The following is a 22,817-nucleotide window of genomic DNA, read 5'->3' as shown; positions in this document are numbered from 1 at the left end:
AACTCCAGTCGTGCGTCGGAGCGGACACACACACTTTTTATTTTTTATTCCGTATTATAAGTTTTATTCGTCTAAAACGACTTGTTTATTCATTTTACGTACAATATTGGTTATTGGGGTCATACAGCATCTTATTTTACAAGTAAAAATCATGTAATAATAATAATAAGACTTACACATTTCAAAATATCTAAGCTGATAGCCGAAAGTCGGGTATTTTTTATAAAAAGCAATTAAATTGAAATATCTCCAGATCGGTTAGATTTAGGGTAGGGTGTGTCATAGTCAAATTAGTCAGAAACGATGTAAGCTACACGCCCTTAACGGGAATAGGTCGACTTAACCTGTAACCCTGTATATTCATATGCATGTAGTATAAAAGAAGCTATTCCAATATTACAAACAGACACTCCAATTTTATTTATATGTATGTATAGATAAATATTAATGTAACGTTCGGGCCGATTGTAATGTTTTTTAACCGACTTCAAAAAGGAGGAGGTTCTCAATTCGACTGTATGTTTTTTTTGTTTGTCACCTCATAACTCTTGACTGGGTGAGTCGATTTTGATGATTCTTTTTTATTAAAAAGCTGACGCTTCCCGTGTGGTTCCATTTTAATTTAGTCCAGTTCTGATAATAGTATCCATGAGAGCCTTATAAGTCTTAAATTTGCATTAAGTACGTGCGCGACAAATAGATGAATAACTCAATAACTAAATATCACGCCAACCGTTTTCGATAATTATTGTTTTTAGTGTATATTAATTTGTTTTGGAATATATTTTTTTTTCTATTTGAAGTCTGTTTTTGTTAAAGCATATCTATTTACAATTATATTCGCATAGACCTACCTCATTTCAACAAAATACAATATTTATATTTAATACAATTTCCTTTGATCTCTCGCGATTACATAAATTAGAAATATATAATTTTGACACAACGGAAATTCATTGATTAACGTCAAAATAGTCTCCCCAAAGTCTATTTAATAAGAATGAACCAACATAAAATATAATCTGTGCTGATCACAGATTAAAAAAAACTGAAAGCCAATGACAGGCTTCCACGAAAATACAATTAAAACTAAATTTTTTATAACAAAATACATTAACAATTATTTTAGTAGCTGTGTTTAATTTGAAGAGATAAGCCTGCTGCCTCACGAAGCTATGAATTGAATGCTGCCTCCCATATCGGGACACACGGTTGAAGACTCAATTGTAATTTATGGAGACTAACCCGTCTTTCACAACAAAAACAGGCATGATAATGGAACTTATCCGTGTAAACTACATTACGTTAAGATCAGTGACATTATGTATTAAAAAAAATTGTCGTCATTTTTCGTTAAGGTGCTAATGATAATAATATAATATAACACTTTATTCAACACCATAATATGTACAGAGTAAGCAGATAAAACAAATAATAGTCGGTGACATAAATTGGCGGCCTTATCGCTGAAAGCGATCTCTTCCAGGCAACCTTGCTTTGAATAAGCGAACTGGACGGTGCTATATCTTACTAAACTTACATAAAAAAATATACTTATATACACATTTGAAAAATAAATACAATTTAAGATAGACTTACATACGATTAAATACAAATAAATACTAAAAATATGCAAGTAAATAATCTGGAATAAAAATTGGTTGTGGATTTTCGTACTACAGATTGCATTTATTATCTAACTGATGGCACTTTTTGGGGTCATTGAATAGCGGAAACATCATCCACGTGAGGATTTAAGGTGGTCTGCAGGTTGGAATCCACTGAAAAAATCCTTATGCAACGGCCATCCACTCAAATGTCCGATTCCCGCCAAAATCTGCTGCTCTGTCTAAAACTTATGGCACCTATCCTGGCATCTCACGGTGAGCCTTATCACCACAACACGAAACCAACTGAAACTTAATTTATACGTACACATTACTTACCTTGAATTTCAACATTATTACTGCATTGAAAAAACCAGACACAACACTGATTCGTATGAACGACTACTCGCGACCGACGCTAGACGCGCACTAAATAAATTACTAAATTACTAGCCACTAACAGTGAGAAGCGACAGAAAATAAAATACATAAAACATTGTTGTGATATCGGGTGGGATTTATTAGAAAGTAACTAGTCCTGCCAACGAGGAATGGAGCGAAGTCTGCTGGATATAAGAAAGATTCATAGAATCAGGCACACAAGAATTAGAGAAAAAACAAAATCTATAGATGCTCTTGAATATGCCAGAAACTTGATGTGGAAGTGGGCTTGAGAACAAGGGAAAAGAAAAAAAGGTCGCCCGATATAAAAATGGAAGACGATATAAAAGCTATTGTTGGCCCTCGATGGATACAGGTAGCCCAAAATAGAACCAAATGGAAGGACTTGGAGGAGGCCTTCATCATGTTTAATGGGTTCCTGCCGAACATTAGTGAAGAAAAATAAAATTATTAAATACCTATTTACTTTGTATTTTAGCAGGAAATAAAAGGCTTTTTATTTTATTTTATTACTAGCTGACCCGGCAGACTTCGTAGTGCCTCAATCTATAAATAAAGCTTTTGTATACAATAAACTTAAAACAAACAAAAGGAATCCGTCCGACGGGGGACACATCAGAGGAAAAACAAAATTGTTATATTTATTTAATTCCGAGCATTTTCATATTTATCTTACTTTTCAAACCTTCTCTGGACTTCCACAAATAATTCAAGAGCAAAATAAGCCAAATCGGTCCAGCCGTTCTCGAGTTTTAGCGAGACTAATGAACAGCAATTCATTTTTATATATATAGATAGAAGATAGATAGATTTATTATAACTAGTACTTCGACATATTTCACTTAAGTTTTGAACGACAGCAAAATTCGCGGGAATTACATTCAGAATCAAACAGCTTAAACAACGCGGACCGCGATTAAAAAGCGGTTAGTGAAACCTCTGTTCTATTTCTTTTTTGTGATTTTTTTAATGCACGTTGAATAAATTCAAATAATGATACGGATAATCTTAATATTTAAGTGTTTGTTCTTTGGGTGGCGACGTTAAGATGTTTCTACTGTCTCCGTTGCGGACTTAAAACGGGGTACGCAAAGATCTTTTCTGTTTATGATCTTTTTTGTGATTTTTTTAATGTACGTTGAATAAATTCAAATAAAGATACGGATAATCTTAATATTTAAGTGTTTGTTGTCTACTATCTCCGTTGCGGACTTAAAACGGGGTTGGTAAAGATTTTGTCTGTCTATGACCAACTAAAATAAAAATTACACTGAATACGCAATTTTACGAGTAAACTATTTGTCGCGTCTCCTCACTCTGTCTCTTAATTTTTAAGCATTTGTTTTTAAATATTTTTATAGCAGATTCTTGTTCTTAGCCGCTTCGTATACGCAGTTACTTTTGCGTACCACCGACAGCCGCCATATTAGATTTACTTTTTATTTAAAAAAAATCTCCTGTAGTATTCTATGGTTAAAATAAAGCCTTATTTCACAAGAACGTTACAATTAATCTATTATCATAACAAACAAACTAACCCGTATTATCGCACCTCACCGTTGTGCAAGTATCAATTTATTCGACTAGCAAAGAAAACGTGCCGCCCTGTTTTACAAACATGAATAGCATTATCTATATATTAATACGTGAAGCAAAAATTTTGTATCCCTTTTTACGAAAATTGCGCGGACGGAGGAGTATGAAATTTTCCACACTTATAGAGAATATAGAGAAGAAGTGCACAATGCTAATATTTTTTTAAAATAATGCATAAAAGATACATTAAATCAATAAAGAAAACATTACACACACTACATACCATGTATTTGACGCACACACGCATGCATAATATTTATTGTCAAACTTTTGTTCTTGACGTCTGTTGTCAAATTGAGATTAAATATTGTTTGTCTTTGTTAATATTTTTATAGTGTAGTCTTGGCGAAATTTGTGATTATAGAAGTATAAAATACAATCATAATAGTGTACAAGCTTACAATTCCAATTAATTATAGTCGAATTTCGACTACTGCGGGACCTCTAGTTGTATCGAAATCGCTCTCATAGTGCTACAGCTGAGTGGCAATATGACTTGAGATTGTAGGTTCGAGACAGATTGAGAAGATGATATTTTCAAGTGTACAGAAGAAGTAGATAACAACAATCGCTGGATGATTACGTTCATTGCTCTTCTTCTTCTTTTTTAAGTATGGCAGTTGGCTTTTTGCGATTGTTGCCAGTGCCGAATTTATAAAAATCTTCATAAAATAAATACCATAATTAAGCTATTTATAAATGATTTATAGCGAAATGATTTAAAGTTAAAGTCGTCGTGGCCTAAAGGATAAGACGTCCGATGCATTCGTATGTAGCGATGCACCGAAGTTCGAATCCCGCAGGCGGGTACCAATTTTTCTAATTCTAATGATTGACTTCCACGGTGAAGGAATAACATCGTGTAATAAAAATCAAACCTACAAAATTATAATTTGCGTTATTACTGTTGGTAGGACCTCTTGTGAGTCCGGACGGGTAGGTACCACCACCCTGCCTATTTCTGCCGTGAAGCAGTAACACGTTTCGGTTTGAAGGGTGAAGCAGCCGTTGTAATTACTTAGTCTGGCCATAAATACTGTTACAATTAAAATAAACAAAATATTACATTTGAATTTGGAATCTGTAATTTTTATATGATTGCTCATTGAGTTTTTTCATTTTGGCGCCAATACATTGTACAATATTTTACGATATTAAAATGGAGTGGGGTGATAAAGAGAACCGAATCGCTGTGATTGTATTTCACAAAGTAGGTATGGAGCCAAATGCAATTTTTAAAACTCTCCATACGCTTGATATTAGTAAAATGTTTGTGTACCGGGCTATTAATAGGTGCAATGAGACCTCCTCTGTTTGTGACAGAAAAAGATCTGGCCGTCCATGTAGTGTTCGTACGAAAAAGGTGGGCAAAGCAGTAAGTGAAAAAATTCGAAGAAATCCTGTCCGAAAGCAAAAGATTTTATCTCGGGAGATGAAGATAGCACCTAGAACCATGTCGCGTATTTTAAAAGATGACTTAGGACTTGCAGCCTATAAGAGACGTACTGGTCATTTCTTAACTGATAATTTAAAAGAGAATAGGGTGGTAAAATCGAAATAACTACTGAAGCGGTACGCAAAGGGAGGTCATACAAAAATTTTGATTATGGATGAGAAATTTTTTACAATTGAGCAACATTTTAACAAACAAAATGACCGTATTTATGCTCAAAGCTCTAAGGAAGCTTCCCAATTAGTCGACAGAGTGCAACGTGGGCACTATCCGACTTCAGTGATGGTTTGGTGGGGTATTAGCTATGAAGGAGTGATTGGGCCATACTTTTGCGAAAAAGGTATCAAAACATCGGCACAAGTGTATTAAGATACCATTCTTGAGAAGGTAGTGAAGCCCCTTAACAACACCATGTTCAATAATCAAGAATGTTCCTTCCAGCAAGACTCGGCGCCAGATCATAAAGCTCGGTCCACGCAGTTTTGGTTGGAAACGAACGTTTCGGACTTTATCAGAGCTGAAGACTGGCCGTCGTCTAGTCCCGATCTTAATCCGCTGGATTATGATTTATTGTCAGTTTTAGAGAGAACGGCTTGCTCTAAACGCCTTGATAATTTGGAGTTCCTAAAACAATCCGTACGATTGGCAGTTAAAAATTTTCCCATGGAAAGAGAGCGTGCATCTATTGATAACTGGCCTCAACGTTTAAAGGACTGTTTTGCAGCCAATGGAGACCACTTCGAATAAGCTTTTTATACTTTAAATTGTTTTATATTTATGTATTAAACTAACACACTGTAAAAGTAATAAATGTTATTTGCCATAGATTTTTTTTTTGTTTTCCTTTGTAACAGTATTTATGGCCAGACTAAGTATACTGAGACCTTAGAACTTATATCTCAAGGTGGGTAGCGCATTTACGTTGTAGATGTCTATGGGTTCCAGTAATCACTTAACACCAGGTGGACTGTGAGCTCGTCCACCTATCTAAGCAATAAAAATAAATAAAAGAGTTAATTCATTTGAGACCGCAAGAAATTGTCATGAAATTAAATAAAACAAGATGAGATTTCCATCTTATGTCAAATGAAACGAAATGAGATGGGATGGAATAAAGGCTCAGTACAATGGTGGTTATTTACTGAAACTTGAATGTAATATTTGGAGAAGACCGAGACGCTGCGTCCAATGCCTGTGTTAAATTTTCCCAATAATTTAGATGTCACCATGTATTAGAAAAATTTATAGGTCACCATCATCAAACTTTAAACATAAAAAAAAACGTGTGGCACTCGGGAACTGCCGCGGTAAAGCTATTGCATAGCATTTTTTATCAACTTATGCAATTACAATTAGACAATAATAATTTAATATTAAAACAATAATAAAAATAAGACCACACTATATTAAACATTAATAAAGGCAAAACCTTAACTGTCCCCTTCACACTCAGAAGCTAGACCGCGCGAGAGAGAGATGGGCAGACTTTTCATGATGCGAATGCAGTGTGACGTCACGCCACGCGCTTATTCACAAATACTACACAAGCGCAACGTGTGAATGTGTTGAACGCGAGCTACATGGTAGGCGGAGTGAGGGGTGTTAGATTTTTTTCGTTACGGAATTTCATGATTCGGTCGCCGCGCTCAAGGCCCGCGATAAAAGCTATGCAATAGCTTAAAAACGCTAAATTAACAAAACAAAACAATAACACAATTTCACTCTTCAGGTTCCTGCCAAAAGGTCCTTTCATGCTCACTCGTAGCTTACTGCAGTAGTCTTAACTAAATACACTTAGTGTGACGTATATGCTGCACTCTTCAATTTAAAAAAAAAACAAGTTTTTCGATAATTACTGAACGAGTCCTTAGGTTTTATTATTTAATAACATTTTTAGGGATAATTTAAACATTACTTTTATTTAAAATACCGCACCCTGGTACAATTTTAGAAAACTAAAAATGTCACACCAATAGCTTTGCAACGTAGAAGTTTATATAAAATCCAATAGATGTCGCTAAATTAAAAATCTCTGTTCGTCTTTGAATCATGCACTGAATTAGTGCTACCAGCCTTTGAAATTTCTCTGTCATTTAAAATTTATCGCCATCACAACAACAACAAAAAAGATCATTAGAAATAATAATCACGTTGATATGTTTTTTGTTTGTAATAAAATTTGATATCATCCGTTATCGGTTAACGACCCACTTGTGGAAAGTGGTTACTATCACTCAGAAAAACACAGCTAAACTCTTGCCTTTCACTATTAATATTTGAAACTATGTAAACAAGATCTTTTTATACTTTAAAATCAAATCAAACTTTTGACAAGACTTTTATCATTTAGAAAATAAACAAAAAGGTATGGTTTAAATAAATCATAAAATAAATCTAGTTGAAGTCGTTTATTTTTTTATTTCAATTATTACATATTTTATGATGACCTAAATTAATTTGTTTTGTATCAAATCAAACTTTGCTTTGTAAAACAATAACAATTTGGAAATATTACCTAAATAGGCAATTGTCGTGCATAATAATATTCAGTTAGTTTTTTTTTTCAATATGATCAAAAAACTATCACTGTAATGTACAGAAAATTTGACTTGAATACATAAGCTAGTTGACTAGTTCACACAATAGTGCATACAAATTTTGTAATTTACATGTTTAGTTTCGGAAAATTTTATTAAATGGGCAACCCCGTCCATTCCTGGCTGGGCAAAAACGCGACAGTCCGGTAATGGCTGCCGATGAGGCGGTGTGTTTATGTCGGTGTTCGAAAGCGTGTAGATTGTTTATTTACATGTTCATTCTAACTGATACCAATAGTGTTTTGTGTTGACAGTGTCTTCTTCTTGTAACGAACCACACTAACGTGTATTCAAGTGCATTGTTAAGTTAATGATCAAAAATGACCGGTGGATTGCTCACGTAGAGCGTAAACCGAGAATGCATTTTTAGTGTCGTGGAGTGTTTGTACGTACACATTTATCTGGATAAATGTTCGGCTACAGGGGTAATATGTGCAGCCGGCAGCATTCTCAGGCTTGCCTGAATACATCTTTGTCGATACGACAAGAGATACAGCGGTTTGAAAGTGTACATCCATCGATATACGCGCTTTACGATCTGGTCGAGTTGGTGCCTGATCCACTGCTCGCTCAGCAGATAAGAGATCACGTCGTTGCCATTGAAGGTACGTAGTGTAAATTATGCTTTTTGTTTAGTTGAAAAGAACATCATCGGTTTCTAGGGAGACGATATTGTTGTTTATTTAGATAAGGCATGCTGGATAACCTATATTGTTAGAACAAGTTGTAGAAATTGCAGACGGCCACTAGCATGTTACAAACTGTTGACAAGTTATCAATGATAACAAACTAATGTTGTGTTAACAATTATTAACATTAATAAAACTGTAGGTCGTTAAAAAGTCAACTGTTAGTACGCCAAATCGAATACGGATCTGTTTGTGATGATGCTATTTAAATTTTCGATTTAAGAATATTGTGCACTTAAATAATAAACAAAAATATTAAATTTTAAAGTTAAAAATAAAAATTATTTTAAATGACAATATTAAATTACTCGTACAATCAATTTCAATCGCTTATAATATTTTTTTACTTAATTATCACCATTATATTTTACGAAATGTTTGTAAAATTTAATTGTATATGAAACCTAGATTTGCAAAACAGTTTAATCCATTTATTTTTCGAAAGGTTAGGGTCATTTAAATTATTAATATCAAAGATTTTGAGTGGACACTAGGATGGTTGATAGTCGCGTGAAATTATAAACCGCTTTATGATTTCGCAGTGACCGTTTGCCATCACGAAGCCAAAATGAACACGATCAATACTAGAGATTACATTTTAAAATTGAAATCTGACACGTTGACGTAATGCGGTTATAAATTATTTTGTGCAATAAATTCTAGGTCACAGAATTTTGAATTTCGGTAATGACTGGGATACTGTAACTAGCTGGGATATGTTTTGAAGTCGTGGTGGTCTAAGGATAAGACGCTCGGTTCATTCGTGTTGAGCGATGCAACTGGGTCGGTGTTCATATCCAGGTATAATTTTTTTAAATGGTATTTAACTGACTTTCACTAATGACTTCCACCATTAAGGATTAATATGGTGCAATAAAAAAAACCGTAAACGTGATATTTGCGTAGTTACTGGTGGTAAGGACGTCTTGTAAGTCCGCACGGGTAGGTACCACCACCCTGCCTATTTCTGCTGGAAGCAGTAATGCGTTTCGGTTTGAAGGTTTGGGGGGCAGCCGTTGTATCTATACTGAGACCTTAAAATTCATGTCTCAAGACGGGTGGCGGCTTTTACGTTATTGATGCTTTTGCGCTTCGGTAATCATTTGACACCAAGTGGGTCATCGAGGTAAGCAATAAAAAAAGTTGTCAGCTCGTCCTACTATTTTTGGCGCCAACTAATCGTGCTTACCAATTCTAAGGGCGGCCATTAGCCAGACATTTCGAACTCGTGTATCACGGTGCTCTCCGACAACCTTCTACTTCAATAAGAAAGTCGCATAGATGCAAACCTTATTTATCTACTCCGTGGATGCAAATAACCTTAAAACTAATCGGCTATATACAGAAAGAAGTATGATGCTATTTGGCGTCGTCGGAATCGGGTATAAAATATAAAAAAATGTACAGAAAATATTTTACTCTCCTCTCTTGTAAAGAAATAATTAAATCATTTCCTTTTCAACCTAATACGTTTTGTTTCATTCAGGAAATTTAATTTGTTTTCGTAGATCGAAGAATACCAGAGTTTGGAAGTGGGAAGCATATTTCTGGAATTTTACCATAAACACAGTGTTATAAATAAGAAAAAATATTAAGGCATATCTTGTTTACTTCGAAGGATATGCCAAAGAATTTACATACCTCTGAGTTCACAAGATTTGATCATATTTGTAACCACGACAGTCATTATGCCGTCACTTTGACCAGTCTCGAAATCTTGTGTCTGAATATTGAATGAGCCAATCGAAAGCGCTTCTCAAAGTATATTTACCAGAAGCTTTACCCGAATCATTACAATTCACGCAAAATTCTAATGAAACTAGCTATTAAAAAGTTAAGATTCATTTGCTTTTTTATTTCTCCTCGACCCTGCTTATGAAATAACGGATTTAAATATTTTTTCAGGCGTAAACGGACTCATTAGTTCCCTGAACCCAAAGATATGACAATGTCAATGTCTTGTCGAAGTGTTGAGTACCACTTTGCGTCACCATCGATAAGTCTCAATGGGCATTGATTTAATAATATACATTTTTTAATTTACACAATTTTTTTTTAAATAATAAATTGGAAATATTACCATCATCAGTGGCATTAAAAAATGGAGCCTTTCACGCGAGGAGTGAAGTTGTGTGATTTGTTTTATTTTGTCTATTTAGTGTTTCTTCGGGTTTAAATGTGTAATAACGGTGGTTTATTAACTGTTTAATATCTATGAAAGTGCACAAATGTGGGAAAATGAAACAAAGCCGCTGGACGTAACTTCTTGGGATCCTCCAAAAAGTCCACTGAAAAAATCTTAGTAAATGACCACCGTTTTACTAAGATTATAATTTCATTCCATATCATCTCATTTCATTTAATTTCATCCCAGTTGATTAACGTCTCAAATTAATCATTTTCATTTCATTTCACTCCATTTATAATTTTTCATAAAAATAAGAATATAAATTAAAATAAGACATGACTTAAAGGTCTTAGTTACCAGGTCATAAAATCACTTAAAAAAAATAACTTTACATTCGAGTACACAGAATATATGAAAATGTAGACTAAATTATCTGTTTGAATGAAGCCATTTGAGGACACACAGGTAAAACAGATTAAAATTATTAGTATTTAAAGATTGTTCTTCGTGAATACCTAATTCGTTTTCAGTAATCAGCTAGCCTCTTCCTCGTAATGGTTTTTCAATCAAAAATTCCAAAACAAAATGGTAAATGCCAATTACAAAACACAACGGTAGTTCTCTCACCTTTGAAACCGGAACGCATTGATGCTTCGCCGCGGAAATAGGGTGGGTGGATGTACCTATCTACCTACCCGTGCAGACTCAGATAGCCCTAATACGAGTAATTACGAAAATTGTTTTTTCTAGAAGTCGTTCGTGAACATGGGCTACAATAGGTATTCCATTAGAAATAAATAATAGTTTAAAAAAACTAAAAAAATACGCTTTTATAGAAAATCCCACTAAAAAATAGAAAATAAATCTTAATAAATTTGAATTAAAAATAGTGTAAGAAAACATGATTTTATTGTAAAAAAATAATACGCGTGGGGTGCATCGTATCAGTACTTAGTTATAAATATTCTATGAACAGATATGAGTAGAAGGGTTATTTTGATAATATCCTGAAAAGCACCCCACGCTTTTTTACAATAAAATCATTTTTTCTTACACTATTTTTACACGTCTGAAGCTAATAAAAGCGTATTAAAAACAGTATAGACTTATGGATTTCATTAGAGTAGGTACTAACTCACGACACTTCCTCGACGCCTTCAGCTCTAACACTAGGAGCAGACTTAGGGACCCCGGTAACCCTAAAAAAGTTAGACGTGCAACTTATCCTAAACATCAGCCCGATGAGTTTCTGGCTAGATCTTCTAAGCGGGTCGCGATTCCGATGCGGTAGCAGATTAATTCGCGAAGCAACTGTCCTTGAGTTATTAGGTCTCCTTTGGAGGTGTTGGCTGTTAGCAAATCGCCTCCTGACTGAGCCTTTGCTCACTCACTTGTCCTGATGAAACTGGAAATGCCTCTGGGCCACCAGTAATCCCTCATTCATAAAAAAATAAACAACATGCCATCTGTTTAAGCCAACTAATTGAAATCGACACAATAATATACAGATTACTTATAAGAATTTACAACCGGCGTAATAACAACGCCTGACCATAAACAAATCTATTGATAGAATAGCTGGATGGTTATAGAATAAGAATGATCTTTCCTATACGACCTATATTAGAGGTAAGTACCATGGATCTACAAATTTCAGCCGCGAACTATCCCTTAATTCTGATAGAAAGGGTATAATAGCCGTTATTTCAAAAATAAGGACCTATCTTACTTTTGAAGATGCGGGTAAACTTCTTCCATAATAAAGTGATTGGCACATCTATTGTTGGTAACAACCGTTTTTTTATTGACTGCTCATTACTACTTAGCTGTTACTGTTAAATTCGCTTGCTTGTCAGCATAAGCTACTAAAAAATTCCCTTCCACGTTTCAAGATTTTCCTATTAGTGTATCTCTAGCGCTAGCAAATTATAAGCCGTATATCCAACGCCCGGCGTCTAATTTGATTCAACAAAAGCCGTTCCTTGTCATCATTAATCTTCAAAGCAAGGTATGCACAACCCTTTCGAATGCCGGCGCACAAATAACCAATTTAATATCGAATGACATAAGATTCAAATTGTTATCAATAAATTGTTCGTTTCTTATGACGAATCGTTTAGTAAAGAAAATGATTTTCGCGTTTAAGCGGTTAGGAATTACGTTTTAACTTTTTGAATTGTTGTCTAATAGATCGATACAGAATAATTTTTGGAGTATATTGATTTGCTTGTTGACATCTATTTTTCAGTACTAGAGGTCCCGCAGTAATCTAAATTCGACTATAATTGGGATTGTAAGTTTGTACAACATTGTGATTGTATTTTATACTTCTTTAATCACAAATTTCGCCAAGACTAGACTATAAAAATATTAATAAAGACAAACAATATTTAATCTATTCTCAATTTGACCACAGACGTCAAGAACAAAAATTTGACAATAAATAGTATGCATGCGTGTGTGCGTCAAATACATGGTATGTAGTGTGTGTAATATTTTCTTTATTGATTTAATGTATCTTTTATGCATTATTTTAAAAAAATATGAGCATTGTGCACTTCTTCTCTATATTCTCTATAAGCCTGGAAAATTTCATACTCCTCCGTCCGCATAATTTTCGTAAAAAGGGATACAAAGTTTTCGCTTCACGTATTAATATAAAGATAAACATTCTCAAACAAAATTTTACGAAGAAAGGAATACTGGTAGCCAGTAGGCCTTTCCTGTTTCATCAGGATAGGTAGACGAGCATAGGCTCTGCCAGGAGCAACTGATTCCTATGACTTGGTAAGTCGTGCGTCTTGTAATACTTTTTGAGAAACCTTGTTGATGGGCCTACTACGACTGGTTTTCCACGATATAATTGTTTTATTAGTTTATTGGATAGGTAGATATTAGATGAATAAACCAGGTCGTCAACACGTAGAGTGCGCGAAAGCCCAAAAACGAAACGACATGAACATCGTGATACTAACCCGCATGCTCACAATATGTCCTCAAACCAAGTACTCAATATCGAACGCAGTGTAAAAGTTAGGTTAATAAATAATAAATAAGATGGGGATTCTGGACACCACTGCAAACAAATGAAGAATTAGAAGCAGAGAATTTTGGGTAAATAAGAATGCAACTACCATGGGCATATTATTATAATGGTATCGTGGCACACCCATATCTTTTAATAAATACTAGTGGTCCCGCAGTAGTCGAAATTCGACTATAATTAATTGAAATTTCATGTTTAAACATTATTTCGCTTCTATTGTCAAACACTATTATAATTCGATAATATAATCACAGTATTCGCCAAAAGTGCACTATAGATCAATAATATGAAATACAAACAATATTAATCTAATTTCAATTCGACCACAGACTTTAAACGATAACAAAAGTTTCCCAATTGACAGTGAACAAAGAGTATATTTTTATCTACGTGTTGGGTCAAATACATGGTAGTATGTGTAATGTTATCTTTATTGATTTAAAGTATCTTTTATGCATTATTTAAAAAAAAAATTGCATTGTGCATTCCTTCTCTATATTCTCTATAAGTGTGAAAAATTTGTATATAAAATAAATAAAAGTATGTCATTTAGATTCACAACAGACCGTCGACCGTGAGTGATACTGAGTCTGCACATTTTACTCAATCAGTCATATTATGCAGAATTAAAATCGGTCACTTAATACGATGTATTATATTGCCTGGTTCAGGTAAATTAATGATTGCATTTCGCCGTTTTTGACAAAGTATTCTCGCTCGCTGTCAAATTTACTTGTTTGAAATGAGAAAATTAGTATATGCAAGAAATATGTAGTATATGCATATATAGAAAATTAGTATTGAAGTCGTCGTGGCCTAAAGGATAAGACGTCCGTTGCATTCGTATCTAGCGATGCAACGGTACTCGAATCTCGCAGGCGGGTACCAATTTTTCTAATGAAATACGTACTTGACAAATGTTCACGATTGACTTCCACGGTGAAGGAATAACATCGTGTAATAAAAATCAAACCCGCAAAGTTATAATTGGCGTAATTACTGGTGGTAGGACCTCTTGTGAGTCCGCACGGCTAGGTACCACCACCCCGCTTATTTCTGCCGTAAAGCAGTAATGCGTTTCGGTTTGAAGGGCGGGGCAGCCGTTGTAACTATACTGAGACTTTAGAACTTATATCTCAAGGTGATTGACGCATTTACGTTGTTGAAGTCTATAATAAAAAATAAAATGCAGTAATATATTAGTAAACGAATGAAGGTAAGCATTTTTAGATGAATCACTTTCGAATTTATCGATAGAGGAATGTACAAAGAATAATTCCGTCCAAACAGTTATACGTGCCACTAAAGCTATCAAAAGTATCGGCTCAATCGTACGTCGCAACGCGCGAACCCGTTTAGCGCTCAACGTACCACCGATACAAGGCCACGGTCAAAAGAATAACGTAACAGTATAAAAAAAAAAAACTTTAATTCTTTACGCGTAAATTGCATTACGTACAACGTTCGTGAAATGTTCGATTATCGAACACGCGATCACGACTTTTTCGTACGAACGACTTCAATTAGATTCTGATTTTTATAGCTCTTACGGTTTGCCCGACGAAAGTGGTCCTGCACATGATGTATAATAAGCCAAAGTCTCGACAGCCAAGGACTCTTCAAACCTTATTTGATGAAAAACATCTAACAGCGCTGTGTAAACTTGAAGTCGTCGTGGCCTAAATCTCTCATTCGCGACTATTAGAAAAAAAAAACAGTAGATACCTCGCCAGAGACTGAAGGAATTACTCAGACAAATAGATATCTCCTTTCGCTTAAGAAAAAATAAAATAATTGCAGTTCTCACTACATTCGTCACAACGCAAGTGTAATATTCGCTCACGCGGCTCGCACTTACCTTAACTTTCCCAATCATTCAATTCCGTACCTGCTGGATAGCCATCGGAACACAGCTGTACGCGAAGAATGACCATCTTCACGACGACTTAAATTCAGAACCGATGCGTAAGTATCCTAAGGTAGCTCAGAACGCGACTTTGATAAAGCGGCGCGACACGATAACCCTCTTATATGGGCAGCATGCTTATTACATAACAGATCCACTCTTTGTGCCTTTAGGCTCTTCCAATACCCGTCACCGACCTCGTCGAACTGTCGGTTACGACGAAGAGTTTGACGTGCTGACTAGACCATCGACACAACCCATTGGGTTTCTCGCTGGATCTTCTCGGTGGTAGATTAAGCGAAGCACTGCTCCTGCTAGGGCTAGTGTTAGCAACTCTCAGTTTGAGCCCGTGAGCTCACCTACCCATCTATTCGTAGCTGGAATAGCCCCTTAGGCTACCAGTGATTAAGTAGGGAAAAAGGCAATAACTTCACTTTGCCTCTGGCGCTGGTGATGTCCATGAGTCGCAGTAACTACTCGATGGGCCGTACGCTCATTTACCGGCTGAGGTAAAAAAATGCTCGGCACATAAACACACTCAGTAATAATTATATTCATGAAAATAATGAATTGAATCACTAAACAACACTAATTATCTGAGAAGCGAAGCATCAATCATCGATGTACATCAATCCAAACTCCAAACTATACCTACTGACGTGCCAATACTTTACTAATTAATCTATAAATAAACATTCAGAGTCGTGAACAGTGAGTTATTTTACACTTTCGCTACATTTGTGATTTATATTTCATTTTTTTTATAGTGTGCATCGCTCTCATTGTGTTAACTAAATTTTATTCCTACCTCTTGTTTTAGTCACGTCAAGATAATGTATCGTAATTACGAATATGAAGAATTTGTTATGATTTTTAACATTTCATTCACAATCACTATTAAAAATGACTTTTAATCGAATAACCTAAGCAACTGAGCAACCTAATTTGTAGGGCAACTAACATCAAATTTATCGGAACAGCTGGACAGAAATAATAAATAAGCTAACGCCTTATGAATGTTAGGAGTTAATAGAAGCCAAACTTCCCACACCAATTGTCCCTAATCTAGAATTTTCTGCTGTGTTACTGGCACTAGAAATACACAACAAGACAATCACCAATGTGCCGAAACACAAACACTGAATATCTTAAACTAATGTACTGGTGTCGACAGAGAATCGAACGTCGAGATGTAATTGGCTCACATATAGAAGTTGGTATGTTAGATGTGATATACATAGTATAGATGATCAATCCCTCAATTAACACCATAAGCGTTGAGCTTCTTGATACTCTTATAAGCAGAACCGGTCCTTTACCCCAAACACGCCTGCAAACATTTGAGAGTAAAATATATTAGTAGATTTAAATGAAGTGTTACGTTTTTGAAAGTTTTTGTTTTCTTTATTAGGCTTTCTAATGTTAAAATAAACATGATTTGCGAGACAGAGCGAAACCGATTTTGATCAAAAATTACAAAAGTAAAATGAATTAAAAAACCAACATCTTTACAATTATATTAATATACTAGCGACCCGCACTTGCTTCGCTTCGGAAACATTAAATTTTAAAATTGATAGGCGAGTCCCGCCATGTTGCGCGCGGTACGACAATAACTGTGGGTGACGCCGCGGGGCGAAGATAGTCTAAATAAGTAGCCTAAGTTACTCCTTATATCATCAGTTACTTATCAGAGAAAGTCCCGTCAAAATCGGTCCAGCCGTTCCGGAGATTAGCTGGAACAAACAGACAGACAGTCAGACAAACAGACAAAAATTGTAAAAAAAATTATTTTGGTGTATTTACCGTATACCTATTCATATGCATGTAGTAAAAAAAGGCTATTTCAATACAAACAGACACTCCAATTTTATTTATATGTATAGATTATATAATTCAATGTACATAATTATATTTTACGTATAAACGGTTTCGGGAAAATACCATGGAAGTCTCCAGAGTCATTAACGTTTGTAATTCGTACGGAAAAGGAGCGAGTGAAACTGAAATTGGACTTCTAATTAGGTACGATGAATTGATCAAAAGAATTTATTGTGCGACGAAAATTGCGGTGATCGATTTGGAAACTTTCTTTACGATTTGGTGAAACAAAAAACTTGTAGCTTTGTTTCGAAATGTACTAGAATAATTTTTTTCAGGGCTATTCCCACCTAGTAAAAATATTGTAAGATTTTAGAGTTTAATAATTACATATATTGTACAATATAATATCATGGGCGCCCTTTAAGATCAGATCCCATGCTAATAGTCTGTAGAGTTGTCATGGCGTAAAGGATAAGACGTGCGGTGCATTCGTGTTGAGCTATGCGCGATGTTCGAATCCCAGGCGGGTACCAATTTTTCTAATGAAATACGTACCTGACAAATGCTCTCGATTCCCGCCCGATCCACTAACGGTGCTTTTAGGTAATTCAAGCACCGGTCACCGTTCTCGTCGAACCCGTCGCTTGCGACGAAGGGCTCGACGAGTAAATTAACTCTCAGACACAGCCCACTGAGTTTCTCGCCGGATCTTCTCAGTGGGTCGCGTTTCCGATCCGGTGGTAGATTCTGCGAAGCACGACTCTTGCTAGGGTTCGTGTTAGCAACATCGTCAGGTTTGAGCCCCGTGAGCTCACCTACTAAAGTTAGGGCTACGCTGATATAGCCGCTAGGGCTATCAGCTTAGGTAGGAAAAAAAAAAAAAAAAAAAAAAAAAAGCTCTCGATTGACTTTTACGGTGAAGGAATAGCATCGTTTAATAAAAATCAAACTCGCAAATTTTAATTTGAGTAATTACTGATGGTAGGAACTGTTGTGAGTCCGCGCGGGTAGGTACCACCACCCTGCCTATTTCTGCCGTAAAAGCAGTAATGCGTTTCGGTTTGATGGGTGGGGCAGCCGTTGTAACTATACTTGAAACCTTAGAACTTATATCTCAAGGTGGGTGGCGCATTTACGTTGTAGATGTCTATGGGCTCCAGTAACCACTTAACACCAGGTCAGCTGTGAGCTTGTCCAACCATCTAAGCAATAAAAATACAAATAAAAATAATAATAAATTAATCTGCCGGCGATGGTTACCTCATGCGCTCGTGTGATTCTAAATTTACTTTAATTATTAAAACGTATACAAAGAAAGTAGTTCAATATACATTAATGTTGATATCTAATTATAAATAACTCACCGTAAATACGATTAACCGACTTCCGTGTAAGCTAAAACTTCCAGTGCTCGCTTAGAGAGACCTTGAAAACAGCATGCGTTATTCGCATTTTAAATTTGTACTGTCAATGTGTTGATCAAACGTATTTCGAGCATATAATTTCAATACACAATCATCACAGTCTCAATCAGTGGAGAATACGGTAATTACGAATCGCGTGACGTGAATTTTGATGTACATTAACACAATGTACATATTTGGCCGAATAACGTTGTATAAAGTTGAGAACGGGTTTAGCGAAAACTTTTTTTTTGCGTTGTCGAAGTAGGCGTAGTTGTTAATAATCAAATTATTCAATGTTTTTTTTTTATTTTTTTTACTGCTTAGAATGGTGAACGAGCTTACAGCCCACCTAGTATTAAGTGGTTACCGGAGCCTTTAGACATCTACAACGTATCCTACGTAGATATAAGTTCTAAGGTCTATATAGTTACAACGGCTGCCCACGTTTTAAACCGAAACACTACTGCTTCACGATAGAAATAGACAGGGTGGTGGTACCCACCCGTGCGGACTCACAAGAGGTTCTACCACCGGTAAAGTGTATTTGTGTTTGTGTATAATACGAAAAGTTTACATTTAGTTGCAAACTTACTAATTGATTATTGACATTTAGGAAATATCTCAGATATTTTAAATAGAACACATAAATAATAAATACACTGCCCAATCATTTCGCAACTTGGATGGAGTGGCTGAAATTTGGTGTTATAATAGGTAAAAACAAATATTCCTGACGTTTCTAAATTTATCTATTTAAAAACGAACACAACTCCGCTACTAATTAACAAGTCAGCAAGATAAACAAATATTTTACTGGCAACTCGAAACTTCGCAACGTGCCGTGGGCGCGACGAAATCATCTGTATTCACTTGATTTGTATTGATCCCATTGTAATTTAAACTTTAACTCGTTGCAACGTGAGTTTGGGTTGTAAAGACAAATTTGATGAAATCCACTGTTTAATGCAAGACTGGTGTTACGCGGCTGAAGGACGGCGATTCCGGTCCTGCCCACGTGTTTTTGTACAGCGGTCTGCTGTGCGACGTGATAAGTCACTGACCGTAAACGTATAGTGATATTTTTATTCGTTTTTGTGTGTGCCTACACTGCTGAGTTGACACCCGCGTTGACATGTGTACGTGAGAAATTTGTAGCTTGTGAATAAGCAGAGATGGGTAGTATTAACCGGAAACTGGAATCGCCAATTAAAGTATTAATAATCAATAAAGAATAATAAAATGTCAATTCTTTAACAGAATTCATTAAAACTTAAATTCGAATTCGCCCCAGAAATGAAATGTTGCAAATGAACGCCACAAAGTACTACAATGTTTCCCTAGACAATAACGAATTCAATTAGATCCACCCACGCTCTCTCAAGAGCTTAAAATCCGAATCACTTAATTAAGAATCACCCTATTGGGAAGTATTCACAAAATTGAAGTAAATTTGCGTAATAAAGACTGGAACTAAATGAAAAAAAAAATAACATACACAAAACATTCATCCGACGAAATAAAATTGCGTTACGAATTATTATTGACGTGTTGTTTGTTAAAACTATGGATTGATTGCGGCATATCAAATTACCTTACTACCAGCCATTTCTGCTACAAACAAATAATTCGTTTTGATTTAATACGTAATATGTCCATTATTGCACTGCCACGGAGCCTTGAAGTTCACGTCTCAATCACCCTAGGTGGCGGTAACCACTCTGTGATGATTACAGTATCTAAGTAATCTAACCACTTGGTGATGGATCGTGAATTCGTCTCCGTAAAGCTTAGTACAGTCTTTCTCAAAGTGGGCGATAACGCCCCCTGGGGGGCGTTTGAAACCTAGAGGGGGGCGTTAAGGGCCCCAGGAAAAATGAGGGGCGTTGATGTGGATTAGGGGGGTGCTGTAAAATTTGTAATTTCATTTACTTAATTTACCCATTACCGTCCAATGTCAAATAGTATAGTAAGCCTAAACAGCTCACTTATTGTAAACATTGTTTACTATTTTATTTCTATATAATAATAGGTTGGGGAAAAAGCTTCTTCGCATTTTTTAAGAACATTCACAACATTTTTTAATATAGTTTCTTCGCATTTAAGTAAAGTATGTCGGTACCATTTTGTTCGATAACTTTTTGCCATCTTGTAGGTAGGGACATGATCCCATTTCTATAGAAAATTTGGGGCTTCTGATCAAAATACCGCGACAATTGGTTTTGGCAGTCCTCTCGTGATGTTAAGCTGACACTGCCTAAAGAATTCTGAAGAGACCGAAACAGGTAGAAATCTGAAGGTGCAAGGTAACACCTCCCAGCCAAGCTCTCTTAATTTTTGCTGAGTGGCTAAAGATGTGTGAGGTCTAGCGTTATCGTGATGAAAAACCATATCCCTTCTGTTGATTAATTCCGGCCGCTTTCTCTCAACTTCTTGCTTTAATCTCATCAGTTGCTCGCAGTAGAGTTCAGAATCGATGGTCCTGCCTGGTGGTAACAGCTCATAATGTATAATGCCCTTCCAATCCCACCACACACACAGCATCACCTTGTTGCGAGTTAACCCGGGTTTTGCCAGAGTCTGTGAAGCCTAACCGGCCTTTGACCACAACCTTTCTCGTACGTTCTTGTCGTACGTGATCCACTTTTCATCACTAGTTATCAGCTTCTTCAAAAATGGTTCAGTTTCATTACGTCGTAATAAGGAATCAGAAATGAGTACACGGTTCATTAGGTTTCTTTCAGTGAGCTTTTTTGTGTACCCAGTTTTTTTCAAATGTGCCATAACTATTTTGTGGTCAATTCCCAGTTCTTCAGTTACGTCGTAACTACTGATATGCCGATCTTGCCCCACTTTTTCAAAAATGGCATCGATTTTATCCGTAATAGGGCGACCAGAGCGACGTGCATTTTTGACATCAAAATTTTCGGATTGAAAACGCTTATACCAAATTTGTGCTACTCTCACAGACACTGCACTAGGTCCATAAACATCGCAATATTTTTTCTCGGCTGGCGTTGCTTTTTTACCTTTTTTGAAGTAAAATTTTAAAATGTTTCGAATATCTTCATTAGATTCACTCATCTTCACAGTACGAAAAATAAATGAAATCACACATCTTCCTAATTTTAATTTGGAATTATCTTCTTTCGAACTTAAACTTTTAATGATACCAAAACCAGCCAGATACAAATAGTATAGCCAAGGAGATTTTATTACAAGTTCATACATTTTTAAGCTATTGCATAGCTTTTATCGCGGGCCTTGAGCGCGGCGACCGAATCATGAAATTCCGTACTTCCGTAACGAATTTCCGTAACGAAAAAACCTAACATCCCTCACTCCGCCTACCATGTAGCTCGCGTTCAACACATTCACACGTTGCGCTTCTGTAGTGTTTGTGAATAAGCGCGTGGCGTGACGTCACACTGCATGCGCATCATGAAAAGTCTGCCCATCTCTCACTCGCGCAGTCCCTCCCCCTCGGGACGCCAGACTGGTGGTCGTCAGTGCCACGACCACCAGCCCTCTCGATCGGCAGGCTGTCCGAAGCCCGCCTAGATGGCGCCGGTTAGAATGGTCTATCCTACGGAATACCCCGCTGGGTCAGAACCGGCGTGGGTTGAGGATAGCCGGCCTTCCATCACCCGGATGCTCATGCGTAAAACGTGTGCAGAGCTTGCACGTCGTCTTCTTAGGCCCCCTTCGCTGGTCCCCAGGCCGACATGTGAAGGAGATCCGAAACACTTAGAGGGCCAGGGCTTGGGCGAGATTCGCCTCCCTGGACCCCACTCGATGGCGGCGGGCCTATGCATCTCTCACGCGCCCCGCCGCCTCCTTTAGCGAGATGGTGCACTCGCAGAAGTCGAGCATCGCCTTTCACGACTCGTCGTTATCGAGCATCGATGCCAGAACACTCGGCAACGACAAGTCGTTTCCTATTTTTGCGACGAGGACACGCCGCCGCCCCTCCCATGCAGGGCAGGCGACGAGCGTATGCTCTGCCGTGTCCAAGTCGCAACCACAATGGTGGCACTCTGCCGTCGGCTCGACTCTCCCATCCGGTGCAGGAACTCACCGAAGCAACCATGCCCAGTGAGTACCTGCGTGAGCCGGAAAGTGAGGCGTCCTCTGTCACGATTTACCGCGACGGTCCTACGACCAGC

At 36.6% G+C, this 22,817-nt stretch overlaps 3 protein-coding genes across 5 annotated transcripts in view; 1 reads left to right on the top strand and 2 right to left on the bottom strand.

Annotated features, from left to right (window-relative positions):
• Positions 1 to 2,087, bottom strand: part of LOC692400 (ecdysteroid-inducible angiotensin-converting enzyme-related gene product) — a 73,316-nt gene extending 71,229 nt beyond the window's left edge. For both annotated transcript variants that reach the window (XM_062669976.1, XM_062669977.1), the window contains exon 1: positions 1,947 to 2,087. In XM_062669976.1, coding sequence (XP_062525960.1) covers positions 1,947 to 1,961 — 15 coding nt within the window. In that variant the 5' untranslated portion in view covers positions 1,962 to 2,087. The remainder of the gene's footprint in view (positions 1 to 1,946) is intronic.
• The window catches only part of NimB (nimrod B), a 660,573-nt gene that overhangs the window by 363,943 nt on the left and 273,813 nt on the right, over positions 1 to 22,817 (bottom strand). The window lies entirely within an intron of this gene.
• Positions 7,785 to 22,817, top strand: part of LOC101737456 (centaurin-gamma-1A) — a 303,411-nt gene continuing 288,378 nt past the window's right edge. For both annotated transcript variants that reach the window (XM_038012838.2, XM_038012836.2), the window contains exon 1: positions 7,785 to 8,260. In XM_038012838.2, coding sequence (XP_037868766.1) covers positions 8,065 to 8,260 — 196 coding nt within the window. In that variant the 5' untranslated portion in view covers positions 7,785 to 8,064. The remainder of the gene's footprint in view (positions 8,261 to 22,817) is intronic.

This window comes from Bombyx mori, chromosome 9 (assembly GCF_030269925.1).
Source record: "Bombyx mori chromosome 9, ASM3026992v2".
Classification (NCBI taxonomy): domain Eukaryota; kingdom Metazoa; phylum Arthropoda; class Insecta; order Lepidoptera; family Bombycidae; genus Bombyx; species Bombyx mori.
Note: the sequence above shows the minus strand (reverse complement) of the source record. Positions and strands in the feature narration are given on the sequence as shown.